This window comes from Hibiscus syriacus, unplaced genomic scaffold (genome assembly GCF_006381635.1).
Source record: "Hibiscus syriacus cultivar Baekdansim isolate YM2019G1 unplaced genomic scaffold, ASM638163v2 tig00110747_pilon, whole genome shotgun sequence".
NCBI lineage: Eukaryota > Viridiplantae > Streptophyta > Magnoliopsida > Malvales > Malvaceae > Hibiscus > Hibiscus syriacus.
Genome location: NW_024062848.1, coordinates 1819627 through 1843549, shown reverse-complemented (window position 1 = coordinate 1843549; position 23923 = coordinate 1819627). Strand labels below are relative to the sequence as shown.

Here is a 23923-nt window from a genome sequence, read left to right as displayed (position 1 = left end):
CTTTAATAATTAGAGTTATAAATTTTTGACAAAATGACAAGGTTGAAACCTTATAAAACAAGGACCTTGACCTTATCCCCAGAAGATACAATTGAACACCATACCTCTCTATTACAAGGAACGATATAACCTTCTCCTCTTATAATGAAATGAACAATAGGCTTAGTATTTAGGTATGCATAGGAGCGGGCAACATAGGCATCCTTTGTGTATGACATCACAAAACTATCTAGACCATACTTTTGTTGACGACGTTCAATGATGATTATGATCTTTACAGATGGAATAGTCGAGTAGGTGAATCTAGTTTAGGTCAGTTGCTTGGAAATTGAACTCTAACGATGAGATTTTATGACTTTCAATAACACCTAGACTATGACAGGTTCTTCTTGACAAGCTTAAGAAATTGGATCTGTATACCCAGATTATAATATTATATGTATACAATAAAGCTTGAGTTGTCCCCCTAAACCAATTGGTTAAATGCCCCGGCTTTATGGATAGAATTCAGCTAGCCTGATAAAGGTGATTATACTATATGTATACAATAAAGCTGAGCTATTCCGCGAAGGCAATTGGTTATAGAGGAAACTCAAAAGCCCTGGCTTTATGAATAGATTATATTCAAACCATGACCATGATTGGGTACTTGGAATTCGATGTATGCTCCACTGTGATTGTCAAGTCAAAGACTTTGTGATGAGATGAACCCTTCAGCTAGCCCGATAAAGGCAAATTACAATAAAGCTGATTTCAGCTAGCCAAACCATGACAAATTTTATAAATAAGGAGTTTCGGTAAATATTGACTAAGAGAGTTGAGAAACACTTGTTATAGTCAATTTCACAGGAGCACTTAGAAATTTCATTTTTAGATCGATATTTCTGCACTGCCTTGGTTAGAGGAGTCTAGGAAGCTTGAACAAATGGAAGATTTCATTGAACTGAAATAGAAGTGTTCTAGAAAGTCTAGTAATTGATTATGCTAGTTGCGTTATTTTATCCGCGTCCAGTTAAAATACCAAGCCGAGAAAGAAGGGCATGTTGCGATGTTCACAATGATCAAGAAAGAAATGACATTTTGGTCGTCAAAACCTTAGAAAATAGGAAGCCAACCTGAAGCAAACCCCTCAATTTTGATACTTGTCAAAGAGCTATAACCCTGAAAACATTAAAGAGCTATTGATTCTTTTGATATTCTGTGAACTCATGTTTATGATTTGATTTGATTGCGAGCTTGAATTAAGGGGCAATGTTTTATAAAATTATTTCATTCTTTGATCCCTAAAATAAGAAAAAAGGGAAAACATTTTCAAACAGGACAGTTTCAAATGTGAAAGGTCCTTGAAGCTGGTGAGGCTCATTGTGCCTCTATTAGAGAAGAAGAATAATGGATGCCAGAACATGAAGCATTCTACAATCTTGAAGCAGATGGTCCAAGAGAATAGAATAAATCAAGAATAGAACTTATAACATTTCCTATTGACATTGTCAATAACCCATCAAAAAGAAGAGGACCCCATTATTCAGAAGGGGCACATATTACAGCTTGTATAAAATGAAAGACATTTTGTTAGAATAATTGATCACTTCTTAAGTGTTTACAACAAAGTGAAGAGACGCCCTCAAACTGCTTGATAACACTACTATGTAGTGACACCAGAATGAGAACATTCAAGTTAAGATATGTTGGGCACAAAGCAATCCATGAGTACCCACTTTGGGGCACGACCAAAAACCTAAATCATGATGAGATGACAAGATTCAGACCAAGAAGGAATTGAGAATGATCCTTACAATTTGTGGTGTTGGGGCATTTTGAATACTCGTATTAGTATAAGATAATGTTGGGGCATGACTGAACCCACATCATGTTGAGATGACAACATTTAGACAAAGAAGGCATTGAGAATGAGCCTTACAATTTGAGGTGTTGGGGCATTTTGAAGGTCCGTACCAGTATAAGATAATGTTGGGGCACTAGTGAAGGCCTGTTTCATCTAGAAGTATTAATGTGGGGCATTTTTAGAAGCATGTGTTATCCTATGGAAAGATTGTTGAATTAAACAAATAGTTCCAATGGGATAGAAATATATGAAGAGTGAAAATGGTGAAACAGTGATAGTGGAGTTTATTGTATATGATCATTTTGTCCATCATCAGTTGCATTACTTTGGTGAGTTCATATGCATTAATGTTGGTGAGCCAAAACATTTCACTTTAATTTCTACTGAGTTTTTGTATCCTTGTAATACCATACAAAAACTCTGAACGCTATGCAAAGAGCTTCTTTGGTTGAAAGATATGAGTAAAAGCCACAGGAAAAGATGAATGTGTTGTCAAATGTTTTACAAACCAGTGAGTATGGTGGTGAATCAGTGTTGCGATCATGTGTTGTTTCCATTACCAAAGGTGAAGGTTATTTTCTACAACCCAAGGTTAAAAAGGTGAAGTGATGAAGATTTATTTCCACGGTAAGGACAATGGGATTTTAAACAGCAAGAAACTAGTGGAACCAACAAGGGTTGAATTATTGGTTGTTGATAAACTTCTCGACATGATATGGTATAAATGAGCCTTGTCTGATATCTCATTAGATGTGGTGACATGAAAAATCGGGATAGATCCTCCTTGTGATGTTGCAAGAGTCAAATCAAAATAGATATTGTTATCCTATTGATCTTTGTGGAGTTTGGCGCAGTCATATACATAGTCTCCAAAAATGGGGCAACACAGTCGTATTTCTGACTATAGTAAGAAGTTGAGAGAGAAAGCACTTTCTCTGAAATGAAGACAAAAAACGAAGATGACAAGAAGATAGAAGACAATCAGAGGGCTCGTCAAAAATACAATTTGGAAATTATGAGATGTTGCACGGGTACCTAAAGCAAACCATGGAAAGGAATGATCAAGTAGAAGAATACGAAGTTCGCCACTTTGAAGGCAAATGAAGATTGAATCGACATTTATGCATTCATGAGAACATCATTTGAATAAAAGAAAATACATTATACTGATACATTTAATTGCATTCGTGTTTCATGCATAAACACATGATTTTGACAGATCTTCCAGTGAAAAGAGAATATGCGGGATGTTAAAATCCCTATGATTGAAAGGAAGATTTCAAACCTCAAACGTAAGAAATCACATTTAAAGAGGCATACCCTGAAGAATAGGGAGTCTAATCTACAGAAGAAGTATTACTTTGAAGTGAGAACCATCAGACGTAGGAGGAAAAGCAAAGATTCTCTTGAATGAAGTAAATTAATCCTAAGCCTTCACCGAAGAGTAGTGAAGCAAATCCATCTTAAGCCTTCACCAAAGAGTAGTGAAGCAAATCCATCTAAAGCCTTTAGAGCAAGATGATAAGTCCTTCGGGCCATCCATAAGACCTTCGGGTAGGAATTTGAGAAAATGAGAAAGTGATGTTTTAAGAAAATGAAATCTTTGAAAATTAAGAAGGTGATTCCCAAACTTTCGCGCTTAGTAAGTCTTTCGGGTCATCAATAAGTCTTTCAAGCATGATGATTAAATCCTTCACGGAAGAGTGGTGAAGCAAACCTATCAGTAAGTCTTTTGATCATGATGATGAAGTCGTTTGGGACATCAGGAAGTCTTTCCAACATGATGATTAAATCCTTCGGGTAGTTTGTAAGCCTTCACGGAAGAGTAGTGAAGCAAACCCATCAGTAAGTGCCATCAGTAAGTATTTCGAGCATGATGATGAAGTCTTTTGGTCCATCAGTAAGTCTTTCGAGCATGATGATTAAATCCTTCGGGTAATATGTAAGCCTTCACAAAATAGTAGTGAAGCAAACCCATCAGTAAGTGCCAGCAGTAAGTCTTTCGAGCATAATGATGAAGTCCTTCCGGCCATCAGTAAGTCTTTCGAGCATGATAATTAAATCCTTCAGGTAGTTTGTAAGACTTCACGAAAAAGTAGTGAAACAAACCCATCAGTAAGTGTCATCAATAAGTCTTTCGAGCATGATGATGAATAAGTCCTTCGAGCCATCATTAAGTCTTTCAAGCATGATGATTAAATCCTTCGGGTAGTTTATAAGCCTTCACGAAAGAGTAATGAAGAAAACCCATCAGTAAGTCTTTCGAGCATGATGATGAAGTCCTTTGGTCCATTAGTAAGTCTTTCAAGCATGATGATTAAATCCTTCAAGTAATTTGTAAGCCTTCACAGAAGAGTAGTGAAATAAACCCATCAGTAAGTCTTTCGAGCATGATGATGAAATCCTTCGGGCCATCAATAAGTCTTACGAGCATGATGATTAAATCCTTCAGGTAGTTTGTAAGCCTTCACGGAAGAGTTGTGAAGCAAACCCATCAGTAAGTCTTTCGAGCATGATGATGAATAAGTCCTTCGGGCCATCATTAAGTCTTTCGAGAATGATGATTAAATCCTTCGGGTAATTTGTAAGCCTTCACCAAAGAGTAGTGAAGCAAATCTATCAGTAAGTCTTTCGAGTGTGATGATTAAGTCCTTCGGGTCATCAGTAAGTCTTTCGAGCAAGATGATTAAATCCTTCAGGTAATTTGTAAGCCTTCACCAAGGAGTAGTGAAGCAAATCCCTCAGTAAGTGCCATCAGTAAGTCTTTCGAGCATGATGATGAAATCCTTTGGGTCGTCATTAAGTCTTTCGAGCATGATGATGGAGTCCTTTGGGCCATCAATAAGTCTTTCGAGCATGATGATTAAATTATTCGAGTAATTTGTAAGCCTTCACTGAAGAGTAGTGAAACAAATCCATCAGTAAGTTCTATCAGTAAGTCTTTCGAGCATGATGATGAAATCCTTCGAGTCATTTGTAAGTCTTTCGAGCATGATGATGAAGTCCTTCGGGACATCAGTAAGTCTTTTGAGCATGATGATTAAATCGTTCGGGTAATTTGTAAGGCTCCACCGAAGAGTAGTGAAGTAAATCCATTAATAAGTACCATCAGTAAGTCTTTCGAGCATGATGATGAAATCCTTCGGGCCATCAGTAAGTCTTTTGAGTATAATGATTAAATCCTTCAGGTCATTTGTGAGTCTTTCGAGAAAAATGATAAATCCTTCGGGTCATCCATAAGACCTTCAATAGGATATTTTCACACCAAGAAGATAAGTCATTCGGGCCATTTTAAACCTTCTCAGAAGAGTGTTGGAGCAAACCATCAGATCATCAGATGTGGGAGGAAATCGAAGATTCTCAGGTACGAAGAAGTGGAATAATCGATTAAAAGGGTTTTGTGCACGTGATATGGAGGCGAAAGTCAAGAAGAATACTGCAGAAGGGAAAAACACATTGCGGTCAGACAAAATTAGGTTATTTTTTTATCTTTGCTACATTCTTGTGTTCATAACAATGACTAAAAAGGGGGTAGCTGTAATACCCTAATTTTATCCGGGCCATTTAAATTCACTTGAAGATGATCAGGAATTAATTTGGAGATGTTTATGCTCAATGAGGAATTAATTCAAGTGATAAATCATGGAAGTTTGCATTTGAAAGCTTGAGGTGCTTAATTGGACTAAAACCGTATATGTTCATTTTGGAAATCGAGACACAAATTAAAATTCAATCCCAAATACAAATTTAAATGTCTAGAGTCCATTTACATCTTACAAGCCCAAACTAGACCCAAATCAATTACAAGCTCAAGACCCAAGCCCCAAAGCATCAAACCCCAACCCAATAGGTGCACCAACCCGACTCGAACTCCCCACATGAAACACCCAAAAATAGCTCGATCATTCATGATGCCCATGCCCCCACGTGAAGACATCATCTGCCCATGCTCCACAATACCCAAGCATCTGTCCATGCCAACACAACACCCAACAACCTGGTTCCCAAGCAAGACCCATGCCCTTGCCATACATGTTGGCCACTAACAGCTCATGCCCATGCTTGACTGTTGTTGCCCATGCCTCACCGAGACCTACGCCATAATGGTCGGCCACCAACAGCTCTTACCGAGGTGCTTCGCCCATATCTCGTGATTCACACTAATGCATAGGAGGAGAAGAATAAGAGAAGGAATCAATCATCACAAAAAAGAGGGTGTTCATTAACAAAGATAGCAAATAGAGACAACGAATAGCAAAAAACCATTATAAAATAGGGGTGTTCATTAATAAAAAAAAGGGTCATCTACAACTATTCGAACAATAGGGGGTTTTTGGTGTAACAAAATAGGGGGTCTTGATATTTCTTTCGAATTTATATAGGAAAATCACTGTAAAAGTGAAAAATAAAGTACAATCCTACCATTGTATTAAAAAACCGAGGAATCAATAGAAAGCAAAGAACTTTTTCTGGTATTACCCATATTTCTTTCAATCTTCAGTGTTCTTTATGAATTTCTTTCTAAGCAAGCAGAAAATGTGAAAAATCAAGAGTTTATTTCTGTTACCTTTTTATTTTGTTTGTTCCATCGCTACTGGAGTCTAGATCATCGGTGCTTAGTAGAGATTGTGTGTTGGTCTAGGTGGGTTTAGGTTTTGGTTTTGTCATGGGGTGGGTTCGTGCATGTTGGGGCTCCTCATCGGAGCTCTAGGCAGTGGTGGCCATGGTGACCACGGCGGTTGTTTAGGTCTCGTTGAGGGTTGAGGGGTTAGGCTGAGATTGATAGAGGGGTTTGAGAGAAAAATGGTGGAGGGGGTTGTTGTTTGTTTAGGTTGGGAAGGAAATGAATTATGGAAAAAAATTACCCTAATATTCCATATATCAATACGTCAAAACGACGTAGCTTTGGGCAGCATCGAAACGACAGCTTTTCAATTCGGCTAGTGCATTCCGTGTTTTGTTTTGGGGGAATTTCGCAATAGGTCCTTTCATTGTCAACTTGCACCAGTTATCCCTAAATCGAGCTTCATTGGGAATTTAATATTGTCTTTTAATTTTAAGCACATTTTATTTTAGTCTGATGTTATGATATGTTTATTTCAACATTGTTTTTTCATTGGATGTTGTAGTTTGGGAACTTTTCATTTTGGTCCTATGTAGTACTTTGGTTGTCTTATGTTTGGAGTACCTAGAAATGAAAATTTTATGAAAAGAGCCTATTGTTTACTTTCTTTATATTTTAGCCCCCTTGTTTAATATTTTATGCATGTTTGTAGGGTTAATTTAGGTTTACTTTAAGTGTACGCATGTATATATTATTTCAAGCATGTTGGTCATACGCACATATTTAGGTGTAATTTTTTTTATTCATGTTAGCCTCATGTGCATGACTCAACCTAATCACATAATCGGATTAAGGATAATGCCCTTTTAATTTAAAAATTGTTGGAATAGCTTCTAATAACTCACTAGACAACTGCTTTCGACGATTTTAAATTACAAGTGTATCCCATCAGTGTCACTAAACAATTTTCGTTCTTCACCTTAAAATTTGGGAATGAAAGAAAAAGAAATGTTCGGCTATTTAATTTTGTTGAGAAAAGGTCGTTAGAACTCACCTAACGATTTGGTCTCAATATTTTTAAATAATCAAATATTTTTTATCTTTCTAATGGTTTGGTAATTTTAGTTTAATCTATTTCGTTGCTTTTGAATGTTGTAAAATTCACATTTTTTTTATTTTAAGGGATCATAAACCAAGTTAAATTCGAATTTGTAAATTTCGTTGCAAAGACATTAATTAATCGACTAGGTACCGATTTAGGGCGTCGTGGGGGTGCTAATCCTTCCCCACTCTTAACCGACTCCCGAACTCATTTTCTGGTAACGCATACCTCAATTTGTTGTTTTAATTAAAATTAATTTTTATTTAAAATGACAACGTTTTGGGTGCCAAATCACACCGTAATCAAATATTAGTGGCGACTCCTCGAACCGTATGTTTTTCATCGTAAATGAATTTTAATTTTTCGAAACGAGAGGTTTTCTAAAATCGTATTGTTTTTAATTAAAAATCAACCATTAAGAGGAAAATTAAAAATGACGTGGTTTTCAAAATCACGCTCCACTTGGAAAAAAATCATTTCGACATCCATATTCGACCACTACCACATAGTATGGGGAGTTTGGCAAAAACGGAGTTTATTATGGAACGGAGGTTATTATGGAATGTCGATATCGTTGTCCCAGGTAATATGAAAGCTTTTCTTCTCGAGTGGAATAGTCTCGTTAATCAAAAATCTATTATACCAATCTGGCAGTTGGCTTTTTTCGGGATCATCTGGATTCTGGACCATTTGGCATTGTCAGAACGAGGCTATATTTAAAAAAAAGGTGGAGTACTGATCAAATCCTCGAGCTAGCATTGCTTAGAATCGGGTTTTGGGTTAAAAGTGAATGGCCTTCCTCATGTTCCCATGTTGAGGCCTTCGTTAGATGCCCAAACATTTTCAGAATTAATCTGTAATTCCTAGCAGTTGTGATTCTGTTTATTGGCCTTTCCTTTCTTTTTTGGTCTATTTAGTTTGATTCCAATCTGCATTGTCTATATTCCTATCAGTCTCATCTTTGATGGTTTTTATTGGACTGATTCAGTTTGGTTGTACTGGTTTAGAGAATTCTGGGAAGTGTTGATAGATTTGGGTCTTTAGTGCTTGGTTCTGCAGAGTTTTGGTTGTTGTTAAAGCGGATTTCTTGTGGATTTTGGATGTTGATGTTGTAAGTCTGCACATTTTATGGCAGATGGAGAGTGAAACAGATTGAAACTGGATAATTGTTTACTGGTTTGGCTGACTGATTGGTTGCTATGGTCAGTTTCGGTATTGTTCTAATTGAATTGGCTGATGATAATTGATGATTAACAGAGTACTATGGAAGTGCCGGTTACATTGCCTAGCATCTCTCAAGTTTTCGGTTTAGGCTCTCCTTTGGCAGGGTTGTTTGTTTGACTGTCTTATGCGTACTGAACTTTCAGCTTGTACAATTTTGTTATGTCTGAACCCTGGTTCCTCTCAACAGAATGGTGTACTCTTTTTTCTTCGTATAGGACTAAGGAAGTTTTTTTTTTATGAGGCCCGTACCATTGATTTGTTTTTGTATATGTTTATTCAATAAAAGCATGCAAAATCTTTTTTAAAAAACATATCCAACGTAAAAATTAGTCTAGTTGACACTAATGTAGCCCAATTTTTTTTTAAACAAACTTGGTTTAAACTTTTGTAAAATTCAGTCCAAGAAGTTATTTCACATCCTTTGCAAAATTTATTTTGATTAAACTAGTAAAATTTCCATATTTTTTTTATTTTTTTAGGAGTTTAGATGATTAGACACTAAGATAAATCATATGTTATCTTGTGCAATTTGATTTTAAAGTTTGAATTACATAGAAAAACTAGATAGATTCTATTTTATATTTTAAAGTTTTAGGTTGAGTTGAAGTGAGTTTTGCCCTTCATCTAGTAGCTTATCATATAAAGAAGGCATCTAATTTTTTTCAAAGTAAACTACACGTTTAGTACCTAAACTATCAATTTTAATTTGTTTAGTATCTAAACTTTCAATTTTTTAAATCATACCTAAAGTTTGGTTTTTATTTCATTTTAGTATCCTCGTTCAAAATTAATGTTAAGTTTTAAAAAAAATTAAAAGTTTAGATACTAAAATGGATAAAAATTGATAGTTTTGGTATTAGATGCGTTAAGTTTTTAACGACAGATACTAAAATGAAATGAAAACTAAATATTAGGGATGATTTTAAAAAAATTGTAAGTTTAAGTACTAAAATAAACCAAAACTAATAGTTTAAGTACTAAAATTTAAATGACAATTTAAATATGGCATGATGAATGTGATGCGTCATAAACATTTAATGCTGCATGTCTAGGACTTAACAGTGTTGATGACATTTACTAATATCAAATTAAAAGTATATAAATTCAATGAGAAAATCATATTCAAACTATTCAAATTTAGTTAAAGATATAATATTTTTAAATAATAAAAAATAAATTTAAAAATTTATATATGCTTATGAAGTAAAAAAATAATTTAATAAATTTAACTTTTAAACTGATGATCAAAATTAAATTCAAATAGTTATAATTTTTAATTCAATTTTGGATAATGATATAATAATAAGATCGTGGACGTGATATATCATAACCATTTGATGAAAAAATTAGTCTGCACATTTGATGATTAACAGAGTACTATGGAAGTTGCTTATGAAACAGAACCTAATAATGCCGATTGGCGAAACAGTTACTGATATAACTGATGTGATAACAGTAGATGAATTCAATGACAAAATTATATTCAGATTTCAGAGTACTCTAATCTAACAAAAGATATGATATTGCATTAATCTAACGATCTTAATAATAAAAGAATTGTTGTTATTTATTGAAGTATGAATTCATGCATTAGAAATATTAGGGGTCTGAGTATTCAAATGTTTAACATCAAATAATTAAGAGTTTTCTTTATACAGATATTATATTGTACTTACCCATATTAATAAAAAATAATAATATTAATTGCTTACCCATATTAATAAAAAAAACTGTAGTACACAAAACTATCCGAATACATATATTGGAAATTCTACACTTATAGAAACGTAAGTGAAGATGCATAAAGAAATCAATGTTATAATCAATGGTAAAAGCCTCCATTTACCACCACTGAATGATATAGATGACGGTGGTTGGCAATCGTTCTCTTAAATAATTTAAATAATTTTTTATTATAAATAATTTTATTTATTTTCTTATTGATAATATTTTTGTTCCTTATAAAATTTTATAAGTGTTCTTTCCTTTAAAATTTTATAAATTTATCTTTTAAAATAAAATCTTACATTTATCCAGCTTGTTTTCTTTTAGGGTAAATTTGTCGTAACCAGAAAATTTCTACGTTCGAACATATGGCAATTCATCTCTTAATATTTTGGTGAAAGTGGATGTGATAACAGTTGTGATGTTGTATGTGTATATATAAGAACCGGAAAATTACATTAAAGATGGATAAAAAATGAATAAAAAAATTTTGAGGATCGAAACAATTTTTTAATAAATATTAAACACCCATATTAATATGTTACAAATTTAAACTAATGATATATTTGATAAATTATTAAAAATATTCAATACATTTAAAGTTTATAATATCGAAGATTAATATGTTAAGAATGTTTGATAATTTCTTCCTCAGCAATAACATTTTATTAGAAAAAAAAATTAAACTATGTACCTTATTAAAAACTTCGGTATTCCTAAATAGAAAAATAGAGTACTTATAGTTAAACAGACTGAACTCACAACAGATCATGAAGGCCACTAACAACAAACCAAAGAGTCTGTTACACCCAAACTGCAAATTCTCGGACGCCAACAAGAATAAGAGAAAATAATCGTCACTTGAATTGTTCAAACAAAGATATAGCTTCGTAGTGAACTCAAATTCCATTGAACCTTGAAAAAGAAGTAAACTCAACATTCTAACGTATCAACCACACAATCAAAGAACTGAAAGCCTTATCACGGTAACAAGACATTCATTCAAAAGAAATTAGACAAGCTCCACACCACCGTCAACCGCACAAAGAGGTAATATCAGAATAAACAAGCTCCAAACATCCAACAAAACTAGATTACTCACGCCCGAAACAGATTAATTACAAGCAACTTCACTTGTTTTGACTACCAAACAACCACCAATTTTTTAATGAAAAAAAGACGAGTCTGTAACATAATGAATAGTCTGATGACCATTTTGTAACTTTTAATAATTGAGGGATTCAACAAAACAACACTCTATAGTCGAAATAATCATTTTATAACTTTTAATGATAGAGAAACTTAATAAATCACTACCCTATAGTCGGGACCATTTGCATTCTTTATCCTATCATAATATTATTTTTTTAAATAAGAAGTTAGAATATTGTTGTTTTCTTAGAGTAATTACATTATTATAAGATAGAATTCATTTAGAATATTTTTAATCTACTCATACTAGCAATTCTCTGTAAGCGGTGAGTTTGACTGAAAGGGGCAATTGAGCTTTCTTTGAACTTGTTTCTAATTTAATGTTGAATATTATGTAGTAATAGGGACACTACATTTTGTCTCTTTGCTGGAAAAGTAAAGCCTATCACTTGATCAAAAATATAACCTTACTGTGTTTTTGTTTCCCTTGTACATGCACACAGATTGAAGTAGAAAATGGAAAACTCCATTGAAATAGAAAATGAGAGCTTTGGGAACAATGAGATCGAGAAGACCAAGGTAAGTCTTATGAGAATCTTGGTTGAAAGACAAGATCCATCTTCCAAGGTGATTTTATCTTTCTTTTGTGATTATTGCATGTTTTCTCATAAAGAACATGGGGTTTTGTCTTTTGATTCTTTGCCATTGTTGTTTTTGTTTTTGGCTATTTTGCTTCATTAAAACTGGAAATTCTTATTCAGATACCTACAGAATCATGATTTCTTATTTTATGAATACCATGTTGTAATAAACTTGAAAGCTTCAGGGAAACATTTTTCCAATATTCGAATTTTCTTGTTTGATTTTTTTTCCTGGTAACAAGAACCTAAACGCAAACCAAGGTTGTAAGGATCGTCAAGATTTCTTCATTTCAAAATACACAAACACGAAACTTAATTCATGCATTTAAGATCTCGATTCAAATCTCTACAGTTAAGTTAGCCACAAGTTTTATCATTTTAGACTGCAACCTTCCATGCATTTCTTTTATGGCAAAATTTGCACTACACTTTATTTGTATAATTTCAACATGGGTTTGGGTTTTCCAGGAAGTTGATGATTGGGCATTGAGAAGATTTCTGATAGCTCGTGATTTAGATGTAGAGAAAGCATCAAACATGTTCCTTAAATACCTCAACTGGAAACGGACCTTTGTTCCCAATGGTTCCTTTTCACCAACAGAAATCAGGCATGAACTCCTACAGAATAAGATGTTCTTGCAGGGTTCAGACAAGAAAGGACGACCGATAGCGGTAGTTCTTGCTTCAAGACATTTCCAACATGAAGGGGGTGTTGAAGAATTCAAGCGTACGTTATTTACTTTCAAACTTCCAAAAAAATTCCTCAATTTGTCTTGCTGATGACTTTGAATTTTCTCACCATGTTTTTCTATGATTCATGTCAACTTACAGGTTTTGTGGTCTACCTTTTCCACAAAATATTCGCAAGGTAGTCTTCGATTCATATCTATAAATCAACCAATCAATTATTCTTGGATAATTGAATTATTTATTAGGATAAAGTGTGTATTCAATTATAGGGTGTTATTTTGTTGAGTTTCGATTATTAAAAAGTTGCAAAATGATCATTTGATTATAGGTTATTTTTGTTGAGTCCCTCAAATATTAAAAGTTGCAAAATGATCACATGATTGTTTATATATTCCAAACTCTTAAAAAAATTGACAACCGTTTGAGGTGAACATTAACCTACTGATTGAGATATGATAGAATCAAATTTTAATGATGTCTACTAGCATTTCCGATGCTCTTAAGAACTGTCTCGACGTCATAATATTTAAAGCATTGGCTCGATTGTATATTGTAAACGTAGAGTCGATCCACAAAATACAACTCAAATGGTTATGAAATTAGATTTTATAATATCTCAATCAACAAATTAGCGTTTAGCTCAGAAGACTATCATTTTTTTAAACGAAAAATGACGAGTTTGGAACATATAAATAATCAGGTAACCATTTTCAACTTTTAAAAATTGGGGGACTCAATAAAACAACACTCTATAGTCAGGAGACCTATTTTTAACTTTTAATAATCATGACTCAACAAAACAACTTCTTATAATCGGGAACTATTTGTGTTCTTTATCCTATTTGTTATTTGAAAGGTAAAAACTACTTGGTGAAATTGAATGGTATATGATATATGAATTTGAATAAATGACAGGATGCCTCCGGGACAAGAGAAATTCATAGTGATAGGAGATCTTAAAGGCTGGGGGTACGCAAACATAGGGCCGGCTCTAGGCAGGGGTAAGAGGGGTACCCATCCAGGGCCATAATTTTGATTTATATTAATTTATTTTATTTTAATAAATTAAATTAAAAGCAGGGCCTATATATATTAATATATTATTTTTTATATTAATGCAAAGGCCCTATAAATATTAATATTCAATTTTAAATGATTTCTCATCATAATTACGAGGGCCCGGTTACTATAAATATTAATATATTATTTCTAATGCAAGATGACTCATAATTATTAGTATAAATTAATGCAAGTTGAATTTAAAATTTTTGGATGTTCTCATCTTATAAACGTTAATGCAAGAGCCAAGGGCCCATAATGGTTACATAAATATTAATATATTATTTCTACATTAATGCCAAATGACTCATAAATATAGTGTAAATTAATGCAAGTTGAATTTAAATTTTTTTTGGATGTTCAACGTTAATGCAAGGAGCCAAGAGGGCTAACGGTTACTTTTTTATTTCGTATAAATGATAGGAGAACATTGAAGTAAAATCAATTTATTTCTTATTGTTCTCAATTTTCAATTTCTCATATTTCTCACAATTCACAAACACAATTACTTATCATCAATTGTGGTCATTGAAGATATTTTTAAAATCCTAAGTAAGTTCGTGTTTCCAAATTCTTTTTATTTTTATATATTTCTAAATTATAGATAAACTTATTCTCTTTTTTTTTTGTTTCATAAATTATGGATATGAAATGTCAAACGTGGATATGCATATACTTAATCTTCCTTCTAAGTTCAATCATTACGGTGTTGCGAATTTGGCGTATAAATACTTCGATCGAGGATCTTCCCATTTACAGGTGTTATTGTTCTTTTCTACATTAGTTGCATTGTTATATAATTTTCCTAAAAAACATTTGTCTGGGAGTGAAAAAAGAAAAAAAAAACAAACAAATAGATGATTTAATAGAATCACAAAAGGGAGCTCTTGATAAATTCTTTAAAAATAGAGTAGGAGAGTCTTCTAATGAAAATTTAAATGATATTGCTGAGAATTTAAATAATGTTGATAGTTCTTCAAATGAGTCTAATTTAAATGTCCATAATCATGCACAAAATGAGTCTAATGTTGAAGATGTTGGGATTGATCAACACTTAGTCCCTACTGTAGACATTTATGATCCTATAAATTGGGGTAATCTTGATAACAAATCTAGAGATATTTTAGTTGAAAAGGGGCCTATAAGAGAATTGAATTTGAAATTTCCCTTAGCCAATAATTCTAGGCATTTTTCATATGCTTATTTTTCTAAAATGTTGAGTAATGGAGAGATTAGCGATAGAAAATAGTTGGTCTATTCTAAATATGTGGACAAAGTTTATTGTTTTTGTTGTAAATTGCTTACAAAACAAAACAATAAGAGTTATTTAGCAAATGATGGATTAAATGATTGGAAGCATCTTAGTGAGAGACTCGAACAACATGAAAATAGTATTGAGCATATGACTAACATGAATATTTGGAGTGAGATTAAAAACTAATCAAACACTTGATAAAGATTTACAACAAGGAATTTCAAAAGAGAAAGAACGTTGGAGGCAAGTTTTAATAAAATAGTTTGTGTTGTAAAATGTCTTGCTAAAAATAATTTAGCTTTTCGAGGATCTAGTGAGAAAATTTACGATGAGAATAATGGAAATTTTTTAGGATTAATTGAAATGATTGCTGAATTTGATTTGCCTATGCAAGACCATATTAGTCGTATTCAAAGTGAAAACATTCATTATCATTATCTTGGTCATGTCATTCAAAATGAACTAATCTCTCTCTTGGCTCATAGTATTAGAACTTCTATTCTAAAGATCATCCAGAAGGCAAAGTATTTCTCTGTTATTCTTGACTGTACCCCTGATGTAAGTCATCAAGAACAAATGACTCTAATAGTGCGATGCATAAATATGTCAAACAACAAAGTAAAAATAGAAGAGTACTTTTTAGAGTTCTTGAAAGTGGATGATACATCTGGATTGGGGCTTTTCAATAAATTAGTAAATACATTGCAATCTCTAGAGTTGAACGTTGATGATGTGAGGGGCCAAGGATATGAAAATGGTTCTAATATGAAAGGAAAACACCAAGGTGTTCAAAAGAGATTACTTGAAATAAATCCTAGAGCTTTATATATGCCATGCGCTTGTCATAATCTTAATCTTTCTCTTTCTGATAAGGCACATTCTTGTGTTAAAGCTATTTCTTTTTTTGGGATTGTGGAACGTATATATTCATTGTTCGCAAGTTCTACCAAAAGGTGGAAACTTTTATGTGATAATGTTCCGGAAACTGTGAAATCTTTATCTGATACTCGATGGGAAAGTCGAATTAAAAGTGTCAAAGCTATTAAATGTCATACTCCTAAAATAAGGTTAGCTTTGTTACAATTATATGAATATTGTGGTAATGATGCAAAAGCAAAAAGTGAAGCAAAAAGTTTAGCTAGTGCCCTTCAAAGTTTTGAATTCTTACTTGGAATGGTTATCTGGTATGATATTTTATTTGCTATCAACACGGTAAGTAAGAAATTACAATCTAAATCAATGTGCATTGATACTACCATAAAGGAGTTGGAAGGTGTAATGTCATATTTTGAAAACTATAGAAATAAGGGGTTCGAAGCTAGTATAGATATTGCTAAAAGTCTTGCATTAGATATGAACATAGAGCCAATTTTTCCGACTAAGCATCGTAATTTTAGAAAAAGACAATTTGATGAGAATGACCACGATGAAGAAATGCAATCAGCAGAGGAGTCTTTTAAAGTTAATTATTTTTTTGTTGTTGTTGATATGGCGCTCGCTTCTTTGAAAGATAGATTTGAACAGTTAAAGATTTTTTAAAATTATTTTGGATTTTTAATTGATTCTACAAGGTTGAAGTCATTGGATGACAATAAATTAAAAGAATGTTGCAATAATTTTAAGATTATTTTTTCTCATAATAATTTGTCGGATGTTGATGTAGATGAATTTTTTCCTGAAATGAAAGTGCTGCAATTGACTTTGCCAAATGTATTCATGTCAGCGCTTGAAGTTCTTGAGTTTGTTAAAGCTAGAGATTGTTATCCTAATGTTTTAATTGCTTATCGAATCTTATTAACACTGTCGGTAACGGTAGCATCCGCGGAAAGAAGTTTTTCAAAGCTGAAATTATTGAAGAATTACTTGAGGTCAACAATGTCACAAGAAAGATTGAATGGACTCTCTATGTTATATATTGAGAAAAATATGTTGGAAAACATTGATGTTGACCCTATCATCAATGATTTTACATCAAGAAATGCTCGAAGACAATATTTTTTATAAGTATTTATATGCTTAAATATGTTTTTGACATTTTTATATTGTAATGAATTAATATTTATTTAATTTAATAAAAATTAATTAAAATTTTATATTGCATATTTTTTAATATTCTTTTAAATTAGGGCTATTTTTTAAATTTTGTCCCGGTCCTAAAAAAAGTCAGAGCCGGCACTGCGCAAACAGCGACATCCGTGCATACCTTGCAGCGCTCTCTCTCGTGCAGGTCTCTCTCTTTCGATTCATCTTCTTCCCTGCAATGGCTCCCTTGACTAAATTAATCCAATGTTTGTTGGCAGGATTATTACCCTGAAACACTCGAAAAGCTATTCATAGTCCATGCACCTTACATTTTTATGACTGCATGGAAAATTGTTTGCCCCTTCATAGAACAAAAAGCCAGGAACAAGGTAAACAATAAACAGCACAAGAATAAACATTCTGAATAATATCTTATCTGATTTTTTTGTCAGATAATGTTCGTTGATAACAAACTGCTGAAATCCACTATGCTTGAAGAAATAGACGAAAGCCAGCTCCCAGAAACATTGGGTGGCAAGCTTCCGTTGGTTCCGATTCAGAACAGCTAATACTTGACACTTTCTCAATTACTGGAACATGATTTTGATATATATCTGGCCAAGAACCGAGAAAAGTTGTGCAGAATTATTAGCTTCAAATCTATTGATGCTTCGTCCTGGATTCTTGAGACCCGTCCATCTAAAAATTAGATATATCTAATGCTGACAAGACTTTATTAGGCGGGTCGTACAGAATTCGTTTGAGTATTATATATTTTTGTAATTATATATAATTTTTAGTTTTTGTTTAATTTTAATACCCTGATGTTAAAAACTTTGATCGACGTCATAAAAAATATGGCAACATCTTGATAATTGTTTTTTTTTACAACTCAAATACGACATTTATTGATTACAAGTACCTATCAAAATCAAAAAAATCAATATGGTTGCCTAAAACATAGATAGATGATTAAGGTAACCAAATAACCACCAACAAAAAATGGTAACAATAAATCAGATCTTCTTTTGTGAAAACATGATTTAGACGTATTAAAGAAAATATAACGTCATATACATTTCATAAGAAACGAGAAAAAATATTAAAGGAAAATAACAATTCAAATTTTAAATGAAATTCTAAAAATAAAAATGAGCAAAAGATAAGAGATGGAAAATGATCTCCAAATTTTAAATTCAAATTTTTGTGAACGAAAAGATAAGAGAAAAACGAAAGGGATTGATAACTGATCTCCAAATTATCTCACATGATATATTAATATTGCCAAATTAGAGAAATGGAAAATGAGGGACCAACACTTGCATGTCTCTCACAGGATAAAATTAATGTTTTCTTCTGTAAGCTATTACTAAATTGAAGTTTATTAGAGGTGACAGACCCCTCCCATCAAATTTTTTTAACTATCTTTTTTATATTTTAAAATGCCAAAAATAAGAGAAATAGCAAATGAGAGACAACAATTTGTATTTCTCAAATGATTAGATTAATGTTCTTTTCTTTGATCTACTATTAAATTAAAGTTCATTAAAGGTGATAAGTAGGGGTGTACAAAAAAATCCGATCTGATTCGATCAAAAAATTTGTATATCCAATCCGTTTTTCAATTTTTAAATAGTTCGGATCGGTATCTGAATTTTTTTTCGGATTATTAGATCGGATACAGATCGATAAAAATTCGTTTTCAGATTATCCGAACACGATAAAAAACTGGGTTATATACGAAGATCGGAGACTCACCCCTTTATTTCCCAATTCCAACCCCTCACCTCACCTTACCTCATTTCTGTACTCCTCGCCGACCCAGAGCATTAATCGATCTCATTGGTTCCCTTTTGTCCTCTACTATTCATCCTGCTATCGTGCTTTCAAAGGTAACTTATTTTATTCTTGAACTTTTCTAAGTTTTCTGAGGGAAAATGATGAGTATGTGCTTGAGAACTAGGATGCATAGTATGGTTCAGTGTTTTGGATGAAGTTAAAGGTAAAATATTTTTTGATGGAAAATATATAATATTATTTGGATTCGATAATTTGTGATATTTAACTCTATGGAAACTTTAAATTTAGTAGCTGTTTAAATAACTGCAATTTGGTTGCAGACAAGTGGTATCCCAGTTTCAGAGATTTGTGAACACCGGTTTTTGTTGTACAACAAGGATGCTACACAGCACATCTTTGAAGTATCTGCTGGTTTGATTCTCTTGTTCTTGGCGAAGGTCAAATTCTTGCACAAGTTAAACAAGTTGTCAAAGTTGGGCAAGGTGTTGTTGGCTTCGGAAGGAATGTTAGTGGGCTGTTCAAACATGCAATTACTGTTGGGAAACGGGTTAGAACAGAGACTAACATTGCTGTTGGGGCCGTTTTTGTTAGCTCTGCAGCTGTTGAATTGGCTTTGATGAAGCTGCCTGAGTCTTCACATGCTGTTGCTCGAATGTTAGTTATTGGAGCAGGAAAGATGGGAAAACTTGTGATCAAGCACTTGGTGGCAAAAGGTTGCACCAAGATGGTTGTTGTTAATAGAAGTGAGGAGAAACTCGCAGCAATCCGTGAGGAGATGAAAGGAATCGAGATTATTTACAGACCCCTTACAGACATGCTCGCTTGTTCAGCTGAAGCTGATGTGATCTTTACTAGTATTGCATCAGAAACTCCATTGTTTTTGAAAGAACATGTCAAGGACCTCCCCACTGTCAGCTCTGAAGTTAGTGGTTCAAGGCTCTTCGTTGATATCTCCGTTCCACGAAATGTGGGATCATGTGTCTCAGATGTTGAAGGCACACGACTGTACAATGTCGATGACCTGAAGGAGGTTGTAGCTGCTAATAAAGAGGACCGACTACGAAAAGCAATGGAAGCTCAGGCCATTATTGCTAAGGAATCAAAACAGTTTGACGCGTGGAGGGATTCACTTGAAACCGTTCCGACCATCAAGAAGATGAGACCCCATGAAAAGAGAATTCGAGCTACAGAGTTAGAGAAATGCTTATCAAAGATGGGGGAAGATATCCCAAAGAAGTCAAGGAAGGTAGTGGATGATCACAGCCGTGGAATTGTGAACAAACTTCTCCATGGTCCAATGCAGCACCTGAGATGTGATGGCAGTGACAGTCGAACTCTAAGTGAGACCCTTGAGAACATGCATGCACTTAACAGAATGTTCGGCCTGGAGACAGATATATCTCTTCTAGAACAGAAAATTCGAGCCAAGGTGGAACAAAGACAAAAGTAAGTGTCGATGTAGAATATCCAACTTCCTAATGGTCAAATAAGAGGGTTACTTCCTCAGGGTGTTATGAGTTTTCATCTGCTGTAGTTGTCGATTCGAAGTTCTTGTGGGGTATATTTCAATTCATTAATTTGTGTAATTTAGACTATTTTGTGTTTGAATCTCATTTGATCTTTACACTCAAACAACATGCTTGTAGGTGGTCTTTTGGCTTTATGGTGTGCACAGTGTGAAGTGAGCTTGATCCGTGTCACATTTATCTGTAGAATGTATGATATCTATTTGAACAATATCAAGCATTGTAACTAATCGTTACTTATTTTAATATAGAGCTGGAATTTTTTGCAAATGTATTTATTCAGATTTTTCTTAAGTAAACTTTGTTGAAAACATTTTAATATTTCGATATAACAAACTAAGTTTAAATGAATTTTAAGATTTTACAAATGATTTTTCTAAAGTATATTCGATATAATTATTCGAATATCAAAATATTACTCCAAGTCCTTCAAAGTTCAATTTTAATCCTTACTAATGTGTAAAATTATGTTTTATACTTAAAATATTTTTGAAACAATTTTCACAAAGTATTTCCAACAAAAAAGAGCCTAAAATCAATTTTTCAGGTAAGTGTACCAATGCATGAATCAATGCATTGATGCACCCTTGTTTTAATTGAACATCGAATGGCTTTTGTGTACCGATGCACATACCATGCATCGATGCACTCCATATATATTAAAACATCGAATTGATTTTATGCACCGATGAACAAGCCATGCATCGATGCACCCAGGCTTTTTCAAAACATCGAAGCATATTTATGCATCGATGCACTATCACTGTATCGATGCACTAAGGGTACAACGGTCAAAATATTTGAATTTTACACATAGTGTACCGATGCACTAGCCTTATGCATCGATGCACCAAACGCTCCCACTGATTTTATTAATTGATTTCACACTTAAACGACTCCATTGACTCCACTAATCATCTCCAACATTCAGAATCATTTGAATGAGTATTTAAACAAGCTTAGAAGCCATTAATCAATAAGAAGAAACAAAAAGAAACAACAATCAACAAGAATCAAAGAGAAAGCATCAAACCTCAAGTTTGAGCATTTTCAAGCCTATTTTCATTCAATATTCATTTTTGCATTCAAGAACACTTATTGTTCTCAATTGTATTATTCTTTAGTGTTCTTTCTTTGTTCTAGAATTGTGCAAACATCTTGCCTTGTGAGGATTTTCTTGTAAGTTTGCAAAATTTGTATTGTTCTCTTTGGGAGAGAGTGTTCTCAAGAATTTGGGGTATAATTCTTGAGGGAGTTGTAAGGTTATCTCTTTGACCTCAACAGAAAGAACATATTAGTGAATTTGTTTGAAAATCCTTAGTGTGGATAGCTAAGGTAGTGGACGTAGACTTTGGTTGAGAAAGTCGAACCACTCTAAATCACTGTGCAATTACTTTCAATTTTCTGCAAAAGCTTCCACCAAAATTTTAATTGCCAATTCACCCCCTCTTAGCCGATTCCGTCGATCGATTAACTCAATAATTGGTATCAGAGCTTGACTCATTTGAAGGTTTAATCGCCTTTTGAGTAGATCCGGGAAGAGTTATATTGATAATCAAGTCATCAATGGCCTACACTTCAAACTCCGACTTCGGTCTTGATTCATTGCCCAACAACAAGCCTCATTTCTTCAATAGAGCTAATTATGCTTATTGGAAGAATAGGATGATGTATTTCATTCAAGCAAGTGACATGGGAGCATGAAATATTATAGAAGACGAATACATCAAACCTTCAACTCATCCAAGATTGTGGAGTGAAGGAGATACAAGAATGTTCCAACTCAACTCCAAAGTCACCCATATTATCTTTTGTGCTCTTGGACTAGATGAATATGGGAGAGTTTCATCTTGTACAACCGCCAAAGAAATATGGGACAAACTACAAGTCACTCATGAAGGCACAAACGAGGTAAAAGAATCTAAAATTAGTCTTCTAACTCATAGCTATGAAAATTTTAGGATGAAACCGGATGAAAATGTCAAAGCTATGACGGATAGATTCTCCACGATTGTCAATAGTCTCAAATAATATGGAGAAATCATTCCAAATGATAAGCTTGTAAGGAAGTTAGTTTACTCTCTTCCAAAGGCTTGGCAATCAAAGAAGACATCGATCATCGAGGCTAAGAACTTAAAATCCTTGACTCTCGATGAGCTTATTAGCTCTCTCCTCACGCATGAAATGATGCAAAGAAGAGGAAGACCTCGAGAAAAGAGACGAGCCAAAGAAGGAGACGAGCCAAAGAAGGAGACGGAGAAGAAGAAGAATGGGAGTTGCTCTCAAATCAACAAAAAATGAGAGTGGTTCGGATGAAGATAACGATGAGATGGCATTGTTTGCCAAACGATTCAAACAATGATGAGGCCAAACCGAGGAAGAAAATTCAAACGAAATGAAGGCTTCAAGAATGAACCAAAAGAAAAGGACCCGATCATTTTCTATGAATGCAAAAAATCGGGGCATGTCAAATATGATTGCCCACAATTGAAGAGAAATGGTCAATCAAAGAATAAGCACAAGGCTCACGTGGCTACATGGAGCGATGAAGAAGGTTCCGATAAAGAGGAACAAAAAGTAGCAAACTTGTGCTTAATGGTATTGAGGGAAGATTCTAAGGTAACCTCAAACTCATTTGATTTAGATGATTTATCTTATGATGAGTTATTAGAGGAATATAATGGGTTGGCTTAGGATTATGAGAAATTGTTTTTAAAATACAAAAATGATATTTCAAAAATGAAAAATGAAAATAATCTCATATCCAAGACCAACAATGATCTGGAAAGTAAAATCAAAGATTTACAAATCAATTTAGAAGAGTTTGAAAAGAAAATTTCTGATTTGCAAAATTTACTTTCAAGAGTCAATGATGATTATCAAAAGGAAATTGATGATCTTAAAGATTCTTTTGATAAAGTTGGATCAAAATGTTTTGAAAAAGGAGAAAAATCAAAGACCAACTTTGTTAGAAAAAGTTTTAGAAACTACAATCATAGAGGTCTCCAAAGAACCTCTAATGGAAAAATCATTAGAAGTATATGGGTTCCTAAAGAACTAATTACTACTAAAGACAAGAATATCCTACACAAATGGATACGTAAGGGGACTAGGATTTTGGAAACTAATGAATATGGACCCAAAAGAATTTGGGTACCAAAAATTAATCTATGTTTGTAGGAAAAGGAGCATTGCTACAAGGCACGGGAAACAAATTCAAACTCATGGTACCTTGATAGTGGATGCTCAAACACATGACCGGTGATAAAAGCCGGTTCATAGAGCTCAATGCCAAAAATGGAGGAGATGTGACTTTT

General features: G+C 33.4%; 2 protein-coding genes across 2 annotated transcripts; both read left to right on the top strand.

The window, feature by feature from the left end:
* The first annotated feature begins 12129 nt into the window (after positions 1-12129).
* LOC120139468 (phosphatidylinositol transfer protein 3-like) lies at positions 12130-17849 on the top strand. The gene is made up of 7 exons (XM_039154669.1): positions 12130-12240; positions 12723-12981; positions 13086-13122; positions 13860-13923; positions 17444-17485; positions 17559-17669; positions 17733-17849. The coding sequence occupies exons 1-7, from the start codon at positions 12130-12132 to the stop codon at positions 17847-17849; spliced, it is 741 nt and encodes a 246-aa protein (XP_039010600.1).
* Positions 17850-19379: 1530 nt separating this feature from the next.
* LOC120139467 (glutamyl-tRNA reductase 1, chloroplastic-like) lies at positions 19380-20548 on the top strand (the record flags this gene model as incomplete). Its single annotated transcript, XM_039154668.1, is given in 2 exon segments — positions 19380-19491; positions 19494-20548. Coding segments are annotated over 2 exon segments (1149 nt in total), but the record flags the coding sequence as incomplete, so codon positions are not given.
* Positions 20549-23923: the final 3375 nt, after the last annotated feature.

Bases quoted from the DNA above. Each gene is read 5' to 3' on its own strand.
- LOC120139468 (XM_039154669.1), top strand. From the start codon at position 12,130: ATGGAAAACTCCATTGAAATAGAAAATGAGAGCTTTGGGAACAATGAG. The intron at 12,982-13,085 runs GTACGTTATTTA...GTCAACTTACAG, and splicing joins GGGTGTTGAAGAATTCAAGC to GTTTTGTGGTCTACCTTTTC. The intron at 13,123-13,859 runs GTAGTCTTCGAT...AATAAATGACAG, and splicing joins TTCCACAAAATATTCGCAAG to GATGCCTCCGGGACAAGAGA.